Source organism: Agrilus planipennis, unplaced genomic scaffold, assembly GCF_000699045.2.
Source record: "Agrilus planipennis isolate EAB-ADULT unplaced genomic scaffold, Apla_2.0 scaffold61, whole genome shotgun sequence".
NCBI classification, from domain to species: Eukaryota; Metazoa; Arthropoda; class Insecta; order Coleoptera; family Buprestidae; genus Agrilus; species Agrilus planipennis.
The window spans coordinates 61,097-73,473 of NW_020438922.1; the positions used below are offsets into that span (position 1 = coordinate 61,097).

The window sequence follows — 12,377 nt, forward strand, 5'->3', positions numbered from 1 at the left end:
TGTGAAATGTTTTCCTTTCTAAGAAAGGTAATTGAGATGAAAAACAAAGGCCAATAAAACCAATTCTTCTTTTGTTATTATTACGGATGCCTTTCAGAGTTATCCTCCACGGGTAATTACCTAGTACAGAACACCATTAGTTTCTGTATTTATTGTCACCAAAGAAAATTAATCAAGTAAGTAGTAAAACGTGTAACGAAACTCACAATCTCTTTTCGGTTAAAGAAAAATTAGCTGTCATGTTCTTTTCTTCTTTTATCAATCATGAAGTATGTATTTTGTTACGAGTTTGACTTTTAATCCCAATCTCTTTTTTCTTATTTCCCTTTCAACCTTAGTTATTTAAAATTCATTCATAAAATGTACAATACTATAAATACAAACCAATCAAAAGAAAAAAGCGAATTTAGTTCGTAGAAGCGTTTTCATTTTCATTTGAAGTCTCGACATTCGTGTAGTTGATTTTCTTTGGTGAAATACGAAAAAGAAAAATGAATCAATAAAATTCGCAATTATTATTTCGTGGAGTTTTCGGCGATTTTATATAGTATTAAAAAGCTTCTGAACCATTTCAGTTAATATTATTATTATTAGATTTTATACATTTCGGGACAGAAGTTCAATAAATGTTAAAAATTATTTTCACCAATAAACTAAATTTTTACAATATATTGGTAATAATCTATAGTTAGTTTCGATGATACTTGTGTACTTTAGGTGTACGTATCGTTGTTATTGCTACGAGGGTGGATTGATAAGTTTCCGGCCTAACCAAGAGATGACGCCACTAGGCCTACCTTGAGGTGACATTCTATAGTACCATCCTTGGATAGCTTGTAGCTATAGTTTCAGCCCGATCTCCTTGCTAGTGTAGGTTTGACAGCACGCTGAACAAGACGCCTCTGTGGTTTTCGTAAAAATGGAAAAGCAGGAAAATCGTGCTGTCATCAAATACTTTTATTTGAAGGGGTTAACGCCGAAGGAAATTAAAAAAGAGATGGACTCAACACTGGGGACATCCTCCCCGTCATATTCAACCGTTAAGCAGTGGGTTTCCGAGTTTAAAAAGGGTCGTGTGAGCACCTCTGATGGGCCTCGCTCAGGACGCCCCGTTGAGGTCACAACTCCAGATATGATCGAAAAAATTCATCAAATAGTGCTGGGAGACCGCAGATTGAAAGTGCGTGAGATAGCTGAGACCTGTAAGATGTCATATGAACGTGTGCAACATATTTTGCACCAACATTTGCATATGGAAAAGCTCTGTGCAAGATGGGTGCCGCGTTTGCTAACAGTCGACCAAAAATTGATTCGAAAAAACATTTCTACCGCAAATTTGTCATTGTATAAGCGTAATCCAAGCGAATTTTTGCGTCGATTCGTAACCGTTGACGAAACGTGGGTCCACCACTACACTCCTGAAACCAAAGAACAGTCTAAACAGTGGATTGGACCAGGGGAACCAACTCCAAAGAAGGCAAAAACAATTTTTTCGGCGAACAAGGTTATGGCTACTGTTTTTTGGGATGCAAGAGGTATTATATACATTGATTACCTTGCAAAGGGTAATACTATCACTGGTCAATACTACGCAGACTTATTGCAACGTTTGAGCCACGAGGTGAAAATTAAACGACCTCATCTGGCGAAGAAAAAAATCTTGTTTCATCACGATAACGCACCAGCGCACACGTCAATCGTTGCGACGGCTAAAATCAACGATCTAAAGTTTGAATTGATGCCGCACCCTCCTTACTCTCCAGACCTAGCCCCGAGTGACTATTTTCTGTTCCCTAATCTCAAAAAATGGCTTGGCGGTAAGAGATTTGCGGACAATGAAGAAGTAATCGAAGCTGTAAATGGTTATTTTGAGGAGCTTGACGAATCAGTCTATAGAGATGGCATTAATAGACTGGAACACCGCTATGAGAAATGTATCAGCCTTGGAGGAGATTATGTTGAGAAATAAAAAAAAAAAATTTTTAAAAACCTTGTTTTTCTTGGTCAGGCCGGAAACTTATCAATCCACCCTCGTATAGTAGAGTACTAGTGCGTAAAAACAATGGAGCGGGTTCGATTCCCGGCGAGGACATGATAGCAGCAACAGTTTTTCGGCATTAATTTCACATTAATGTTTAATATTGAACAAAATATTCTGAAATACTAATTTTAAAGTTTCTTTTTCTTAAATATTACTATTGTATATAATACTTTATATCAATTACGTCGACCAATTGATTTATTCCACTAAAAGATGAGTTTTTTTGTTGAAACGTTCCAGTAAAAATTATTAAACAAAAACACGAGTCACGAATTGCGTTTTGAAATTTGAAATGGTTTTTATAATACGAAACAGCTCGTTAAAGTTGTCATTTAAATTTTATTTTTCGCCGCAACCGTGACAACGCAAGCGGTCATTACCACATCCGCCATCCGCCCTTCAAAGCGTCGCAACACAATTTTAAAATAGGGGCTGAAGTTGAAAGGCGACCCATTTAAATTCATTACAATTCTGTTCGCATTTCAACTATGTGAGAATTAATGACCATAAGCGGCATGTAATAATTCTATGGACAAAAATTACAAAGTTAGCTGTTTAAGTATGTTCTAACTATAGAAGAACAAAATAGTGATTTCGACTTTTTTGGAAGTAACATTGCATTATTTTAAGATCATTAGGAGAGTTGTCAACTCTCATAGGTTAGAGTACAAGTGCGTAAAGTCATCGATTCCGATAAAATTTGTTTTATATAGGGTTGTTCGGAAAGTCATTTCGTTCTTTCCCGACAGAGGATTTAATTGTATTCTTTTGCACCCAAGTTCACATTTAAGCCGTATAATTTTTATATGCTTTGAGAGCTCATATAGCAAGGCTTGTGTGTGAAAAATTCCAATTAATTCTACGCAGTAGTTTTTGGTTGGTGCCCTTTTAAATATGGAGAGCGATAAGCAGCATTTTCGACATATCTTACTGTTTTACTACAGAAAGGGTAAAAATGCTGTTCAAGCCAGAAAGAAATTGACTGATGTGTATGGAGAAGGTGTGTTGACAGTACGCCAGTGCCAGAACTGGTTCGCTAAATTTCGATCCGGCAATTTTGATGTCGAAGATGCACCACGTTCGGGAAGGCCGGTTGAAGCTGATAAAGACGCGATAAAGGCATTAGTTGATGTGAACCGGCGAATAACAACACGTGAGATCGGATTGAGGTTAAATTTATCAAATTCAACAGTTTATGACCACTTGAAAGGCCTGGGATTATCCTCGAAGCTCGATGTATGGGTTCCCCATGTTCTCACAGAGAGAAATCTGTGTCGCCGCATTGACGTCTGCGATTCGCTTCTCAAACGTCACGAAAATGATCCGTTTTTGAAGCGCATCATCACTGGGGACGAAAAATGGGTTGTATACAACAACGTCAAACGCAAGAGGTCATGGAGCAAAAAAGATGAACCGGCTCAAACCATTTCCAAAGCCGATATTCACCAAAAAAAGGTGATGCTGTCTGTTTGGTGGGATTTTAAAGGAATCGTTTTTTTTTAGCTTTTACCGGATAACACAACGATTAATTCGGAAGTCTACTGTCATCAGCTGGACAAACTGAATGATGCACTTCAACAGAAAAGGTCAGAACTAATCAACAGGAAAGGTGTAGTGTTTCACCAAGACAACGCGAGACCTCACACAAGTTTGGTCACTCGCCAAAAGCTTTTACAGCTTGAATGGGATACAATGCTACACCCACCATATTCTCCAGACCTGGCACCATCGGATTATTATTTGTTCCGGTCACTCCAAAATTTTATGAGCGTGGAATTATGCTACTACCAGAAAGATGGCAAAAGGTGTTGGACCAGAACGGTCAATATATAATTTAATAAAGTATTTGTTTATTATACGAAAACTGTCTTTCATTTCCACAAAAAAAAAACGAAATGACTTTCCGAACAACCCTATATTTTGTGTGTGCTGAGTCTACGTACATAAAGTGAAACATCTGAAACATACGATCGCAGAAAGACAAAAGGATTCAAATAAAGCCAAGACAAAATAACAAATACGATAACATTTGTTTACACTATTTGTCCCAAGAATTTGTCTCGACTCAAGATAAAGAAAATAAATGTTGGGTTGTCTCGAACAAATTTTAGAAACGAATTACTCTTTGTCATTCAAAGGCCTTTAAAGAAGCGGTAAAAGAGATCTCGAGGACACGAAATGCACAAAGCGTAATAATTAAAGCATTCGTATCATAATTGTACCGTTTAAGTTTCAAGAAGAATATGGCTCTCAAGAAATATATTATATACAATTTATACGAACGTTCAGAAATTAATTTTTTCTTTTTTAAATGCAGATATCTAACTTCTATTATGCATTAAACTTAAATTAAGTACAGGCCTGACGCTGGAAGTTGGCGGAAATTTTGAAATGGCGTGGATGCGCGGTAGCAAAAGTAGGCAGTTTTAGTTATAACGATTGCAGCCCTCTTTCTTCAGTATTCCTATCAAGGGCGTAGATTAAATATTTAAAAATAGGGATCAGTGAGCAAGTAATAGACAGGCAAACAAAAGAACTAATTGTTGATGTTGGTGACAGTGAAAGAGATTCCCATGATGACAGTGAATGTGAAAACTAACTTTCAAACAAAAGCAATAGGTTTATTTTTTCTTTTTGGTAAGTTATGTTTCTACATTATTTTCTAGTACGCTACTGTCCTATCTGTATTAATACTATAATTTACGGCTACTGAAAGCTTATTTGTGTATCGGTTCCAAGTGACTTACCCAAATAGGTCATAAATGGGCAAGTACCTGCGTACTGCGCGACCGCTCGCCAGCTTCCTTCGTCCGACCTGTATGTGTAGATGAAATATTTGTAGTTTTATAAAAATGCTGTCAAACCAAATTATAGGTACTATATATATATGAAACATTTTGATATCATTTAATAGTGGTAAATACATCAAATATTAATGGAAAATTCATTTGCCATATATACCAACTATAAATTACTTCAAGTTGATGAAGAAAAATTTGTTGCTGTTGTCATATCCTTGCCGGGAATCGAACCCAGAATCTTTGGCTTTACGCGCCAGTGCTCTTACCACTAAGGTACGAGTGATGACAACAGCGCGTAAAGCCAAAAGTCCTGGGTTCGATTCCCGGCGAGGGTGTGACAACAGCAACAAATTTTTCCTCATTAACTTGAGGTAATTTACAGTTGGCATAAACAGAAAATGGATTTTCGCATTAATACTTGGTAGATTATAAGTAGTTACGGATCTATGTATTGGAATAAGGTTTTAAATATTAAATCGTCGATTTGATAGTAACTACCGGAAAAATTCTGTAATCTGACATTCTGTATTTAATTAAAGTTTAAATGACAAACATTGGAAGGTAATTTATTATATTTTAGTTCGATTATATTAATGAGAAAGACAGAGACAACATTCATGCAAGTTAAGAGTTTAACCCAGGTCAATATTCATCCATTACGAATCTATTTCAACGTGATTTTGGTATATTGATTACCCATGATTTATAAGGGATTCGTTTTTCACTGAATACACATTTTTTGCTGTCTGTAATATCTAGACTACAAAAATATATCAGACAAAATAAATCGCTTTCAAGAAGTTTAAATTGCACCAAATAAAACGTTATTTCGTTTCGTTTAAACTCCAATGAAAGTGAAATCAGGCAAGCTTACATACAATAAATGAGAACCGCTTGTGGCCGTTTTGGGAGATATCACGAATTTTATTTATAACGTACATTATTCTCACCACAATATTGTACGTAGAAAGTTAATCCAAAAGGCGTTGAAATGATTAAAAACTGCAAAAAGTGATTTAGTTGACATTTACTTACTCTCAGGTATCCTCAAACTTTTTTCTAACTATTACTGGATAATATCTGTTCTAGGAAAGTGACACAATTTACGTTTTCATCCAAAAAAGATATAATAAACCGTAAGGACTCAAGATAAATGACTTCATAAAATAATAATGGTCGCTTTCTGAAGTAAATTTGTTTTCTAGACAAGGGGGACAAATAAATGGGAACACTCCTCCCTTCTGTAGCCCATGGCGATGAAAATTTAAATACAGTTTTCTTAGTAAACAAAATTTATATAATGCACAATGAAGTTCAACTATTAGAAGTTGCTTTTTTAAAAATCTAAAATCTATAATGTATGCATTTCCTAGGAATTACTTATATGAAATTCCGATATTGTACTAGGAAATAGTGTCCGACCGACAGTTCGGTTTCGGTTTCGGTCGAGTTTCGGCAAAAAAACGAGTTTCGGTTTAGTTTCGGTTTCGGCGGCAAACCTGCTGAAACTACGACCGAAACCGAAACTGCGTTCGGGAGTTCTCGCGCTCTGCTCGGTCATGTTCGGCGCTTTAAATTCCATCCAAGCGAAGTAGATTAGTAGAAATTTCGCCATAACATGAGATTGTTTAACTATGAATACTAATAAGAAATAACGATTACAGGTACCTACTTGAAATTATTAGTAGTCGTCGCCTTTTGCAATATTATGATCACGATTAGTTTATAATTTAGTCGTTTACCTTTTGTTTCTGTTGAAGTTTAGTGTCATTCAACATGACGAATTAAGTTTGGAAGAAGTTAATTTGTTCTTAATTAAGATAAAAGTGATTTATTTTGTTTTGTTTATTACTTAAATATTAAGTTCCTATACCTATTGTGATATTAGGTAACAATAACAAAAGTAATTTTATGTTTAATATTATATAAAAAAAAGCATGAATAATCTTCAAAAGAAAAATGAGTCTAGTCTACTATACTTACTCAAATAAACATCTCACCTATTTTAAGTATTTTTAAGGCGCAATTAAAGTATTTCCTTAAATGAAGGGTTGTTATGTTGATTTTGATTTGATTATCAATAAGTGAAAATGTCAAAGACTGCAGAGCTATGTGATTTAAAGATAAAAAAATAAAACTGACTGATTATAATAACGTTTTCTTTATTTTTCTCTCAAAACATGATACTTATAAGGAAGTTTCGGTTTCGGTTTCGGTTTCGGCCGAAACTGAGACCGTTGCCGAAATTCGGTTACGGTTTCGGTCGGACACCATTAGGACACATCTAACGTATCAGCCCCGACATCCGGCGTACAGGGGCATTAAAGAAATTCCTGTCTGTCATAAATCTCCCTAACCAAACAATGACGTCACCAGTGGATGCAGATACATCTGCAAACAGCCTGCCATATTATTGCCTATTTAGTATTGTCTGTAACACATTTCCGATTGCTACTTAGGAAATGTATAGATTTCCTAGGAAATGTGTCTAATATAATTTATTTCACACATTTCCGAGCAATTTTAGGAATTACATGCATTTCCTAGGAATTGTATACAATGAGAAATTTCATACGTTTCAGGTAACTCATCATATACCTATTGCGAATATGTATCTATATGTATAGGCACATCAATAGCAGTAATAAAAAATCAGTTATTTTAGAATCATTCATACTTTTTCAATTTGCGTCAGAGACCATACGAATGGGATCGATCTATATCTTTTATGGAAACGTTTTAGGATTATTCTTTCCTTCCAGGACGACTATAACGTGTCGTAATTCATTTAAATGGTACAATTTACAAACAGAACCGCGCCAGTCATAAAGGCGATTAAGTTGCCCTTATGGATAAAATTAATTACGTATTTCCTTTCGAACGGTGTCGTTTATGGCACGAAATTAATTATTGGGAAGGTAGTTAAGGAGTCAAGAGAGAAAGACAATTTTTAGTACTCAGTACTGGCGTAATTGTACAACATCGTGTGCGTGCGTGCCATGTTACTGTGTTGTGCTATGCTGGACCCAGTGAATTATTACGAAAGCAAATGTTGAAAATAAAGGTAATAAATTGAACGTTAAAAAAATTACCTATTTTTTTATTTGGAAAAAGCAAGGAGTTATGCAGTCGAAAACAAAATAGAACAAAAATTANGGCGAGCTGGGCAACCGCCCGGAGCTTCACTCTTGCAGGGGCCTCGCGTTTTCCAATTAGAAAATTTTTAGGTACTAATGGTACTTATAGTACTAATATTTGTTTGAATTTCTAAAACTTAATAAAGCTGCAAGCATCTCTTAACAAACTGATAAAGATATATCCAAAAAATTAAAAATAGTTTGGAGCCGAGCCTTTTCGCTAAAAAAAATGTGTTTAAGTACATATAAGATAAAATTGTTATAGCTTATTAAATAATTCAGGATGGAAAAAGAAAAGTTGGGTAGCTTTTAATAGTAAGAAATCACTTTTTTGTGTTCGCGATCGATTAATTTGAAAATTTAAAAAAAATTTTGAAAGTGGCGCTGCATGAGTGTGTAACATGAACTGTGGAGAAAAAAAGTTAGAAGAATTTGAGATGAAGGATGCTAAAAATAATCTCGATAGGAAAGGTTAGATGTGAAGTTGTATTAGAAAGAGTAGGAGAACAGAGGGCGCTACGGAAGCCTACACGAAATAGGGGAGATAGGTTGATAGAATACCTTCTTAAACGTAATTCGGGTTTAAAGGCTGTCGTCAGTTGGAGGTTCTTTCATCTCATCACTCATCCACACCCAAGTATCGGAAATGGGAGGACCTCTGAAGAATTCGCCACTCGTACTAGCGAAACGTTAAGTTCCTTCAACCGACGACGACCTTTAGACTCGAATCAATCGTACTGACCACAAAAGCCTTTGCTAATTAGAGGCATATTATCGTAGTTAAAGGGCAAGACAAAGAAGTTATTGGTGGTCAGTATTCTGGCAAAACTGTCAGGCGCGGATCTTGATATTAATCTTGCTAAGTCTCATCATCAGTCTCTACTTGCTACCTTGATACAGAGTTTTATGAATCCTACAAACGGCGTGGTAAACGCCATCTGTAGTACAATGCTACATTTAGTAGAATTGATGGATTAGATGGATATGTAAATGTATTATTGTACTACAGATGGCGTTTACCGCGCCACGCCGTTTATATAATTACATGCGCTCAACGTCCGTCGAATGGTGTGACGGAACTTCTATCTCATACTAAAAGAACTATAACTTCAATAAATTAATAAGTAAAGTAAGTGTTAAAGACTCAAATGACATCTAAACAAAATTGAATATCATTTAAAATTGATCATAATTCTTTCTCTACATGACTCTTTCTTGTTTTATTATTTATTTTCGAACCTGGTACAATGGAAAAGTTTTAAGAACCGATTGACTGTTTAAATTATAATGTTGTTCATTAATATTCTATGCATTTGCAAAAAGGTAATGAGTTGCCATCATAACATGTATAGGTTTGCAATTACATAAATTACAATAACTGAATGGCATAAACCACGTTCATTTCATGTCCAATAATACATGTAACAGGTGCCTGCTATTAACTTACAGACTGGCCATTTATACGTCGGTAAAATTATCCTGGAATAAGAAATATATTATTGTTATTATTTTATAGTATAAGTAAGAAGATAACGATCAGTAAAACGTTCCATGTTAATAAACATTTTTGCGACATAAATGTATCATAAAAGTAAAGTAGAAAATGGAGACCGTCGTAAAAGGATAAATAAACTAAAAGAAGGGACTCATCCAAGCCTAGTGGTGCAGACGTTGGAATTCTTTTGATTAATGGGGTGGACCCACATGCTCCTTTTGTCTTCCTTCTTCGGCCAAAAAATAATGTGGCCAGTCTTCTTCATCAGAACTGCTGATTTTAGGTATAGTGAACCTATTACGGTTACATGTACCTAAACTAAAATAATAATAAAAATATATTTCGTAGAAAACGACGGCGTCACCGTCAGGAGTTAGGGAAGACGCTGGTTGAGGACACTGGTTAGATTCCGTCTCCTTTTCCGTGATAATTTAAATTTGGTAGAAGTAAATTAGAACTATTCTGGTAAACAATTTTTACAAGATTGAAGGAAATGATAGAAAAACTGTAGAAGTATTTATTAAAGAAGTGGGTTGGAACTAAATAGTGAAAAATTAAAAATTATTGAAGTTGGTGTGCAGATGAAGACGGGGAAGCGAAAAATCAAAATAGTATGGAAGGGGGTAGGAGAAAATAATCCTTTAATTTGTTGGCAAACTGTCGACATTTAGCCCATACCTACATAACAGTTCCAATTTGTCTCTAAGGAATGATCTTTCACTTAGTTTTTGTATTACCGGGAATGTATGAAATCTAGGAATTGTATACAATTCCGAAGCTATTTAGGAACTGTATAAAATATTGTTTCAAAGATTTTTTAATACACACGTATCCTGGGAAATATATACATTTCCTAGGAATTGTGTGAAATTTTGATATTTTACTAGGAAATGTGTAAAACTAATACTTTCTGTGAATAAAATATTCTAGCATATCAGACAGGCCTCTAGCGGGCAGGGCCATTAAATAAACTCCAATCTGTCATAAATCTACCTAAACAAGTTTATCTGATATGTATTGTATTCACAGAAAGCAGGGGCGGGGCCTTTGGGGGTGGCGAGCTGGGCAACCGCCCGGAGCTTCACTCTTGCAGGGGCCTCGCGTTTTCCAATTAGAAAATTTTTAGGTACTAATGGTACTTATAGTACTAATATTTGTTTGAATTTCTAAAACTTAATAAAGCTGCAAGCATCATTTCTTAATCCCTGATTCTTTTAAATAATAATCTTTGTGTTTATTAGTTCTTGTTAATTTCAAATAAACAATTTTGAAATTCTAATTATCATTAAAACTAATTCCACAAGGACAAGGGCTTCGAAAAACCTACCCGCCAGGAGCCTCCCAGTGGTTAAGGCCGCCCCTGAGAGAAAGCATTAGTTTTATACATTTTCTAGTACAATATCAGAATTTCCTAGGATAAGTATGTACTAAAAAATCTTTGAAACAATATTTTATACATTCCCGGTGACATATTCATATTTTATACGTTTTATCATTCTCACCCCTACCACACCTCCACCTACATATTCCCATGATTCTCATTCTACTGATACTTTTCACATTTAAACACACTGCCAGTAACGTATACAGTATATGGTTTTTTATTTGCTACCTTCACCCTTTCGTACTGCAAATCTTCTTTTCTTGGAACTAGGGAACCGTTTCCATTCTCGGCTTTGTGTCAATACCAATTAATCGCTGGTAATAGCCGTCATTTTGATAATTGCACTTCTAGGTATGTGCGCAGACACGTACACATTCACACACAATACGATAAACACGCATACACAGGCACCTACTAATTAAGTTCCGAAGAAAGTTGCTTTTATCATTTGTAAATACATGTCGCGTCGCGTTTAGTCGCCTGTAACTCTCCAATAAGCCTACTGCTTAACACGTATCAATAATTCGGCGCCGGGGGTGGTTTTTACTGTATGACAATTATTGACGATATCTTGTTGTATGATGCAGAGGCCCCAGATTGCTTTTTTATTTTTTTTACGCAAGAACGCAAGTAAGTTTTTGTAATATATTCCATCTTTGTCATCATTGTTTGATGTTACAATTTAATTTATTTTCTTGGTTGTGAAAATGGGATTTTTTTAGTGAATCAAGCGTTTACTTAATGCCTGCCAATGAAAGGTAATAATTGGAGAGTTTTAACAACTTCTACCCTAACATAAACGAATATTTCTTATTATCAAGATATTGAAAACTATATCAAACGACTTTATAAATTAGTTTTACTAATTAATTATAATATTTTTGCCATAAAATGATTATTATATTTGGGTCATTCCATGATAATGTGAAGCTTTTTTTCTTTGTTTTTAAGATGAAGATAATTAGGTGGTCTCGTCAACAATATTTTACGATAGGATATTTTTATAAATAAAGACATTCAATTGTCTGAAAAAAGTCTGGAAAATATAACTCTCTTAGATTTTCCACGACTTTGGATTCTTTTAATGAAACTAAATTTTCTTTAAGTATAATAAAAATATAAAAGTAAATAATATGATGGAAAGTTGATTGATATGAAAACTCCTCGATCCTAAAGCGCGATATTTAAAACGATATAAAATTAATCGAAAATGTCTAAGGGGATATTAATGTACTTATTGCTACAACAATCTCATCAGACGCTCCATTTCGAAAGATAAAGTATTAGACTGATTTTTCTTCTTTATATTAAACTGAATAGCAATTACAGTGTAGAAGAAGCTTTTTATCTTAATATATTCTTATCAAAATGCATAATTAGTAACAATTGTTTTGTGGAACTATAACATATTTTATTTAATAATGATATTAAATTAATTAACAAATAGACAGGGACATTTTACGTTCGAATTAAACAGGACAACATGGTAATCCTTCCTGTTTATCGCTTTATTATTACA

The 12,377-nt window shown here is 34.7% G+C and overlaps 1 protein-coding gene across 1 annotated transcript in view; it reads left to right on the forward strand.

The window, feature by feature from the left end:
* Nucleotides 1-7,825: 7,825 nt before the first annotated feature.
* LOC108732764 (cyclic nucleotide-gated cation channel subunit A) overlaps nt 7,826-12,377 on the forward strand; it is a 103,109-nt gene continuing 98,557 nt past the window's right edge. The window contains exon 1 of the mRNA XM_025973843.1: nt 7,826-7,906. Coding sequence (XP_025829628.1) covers nt 7,892-7,906 — 15 coding nt within the window. The 5' untranslated portion in view covers nt 7,826-7,891. The remainder of the gene's footprint in view (nt 7,907-12,377) is intronic.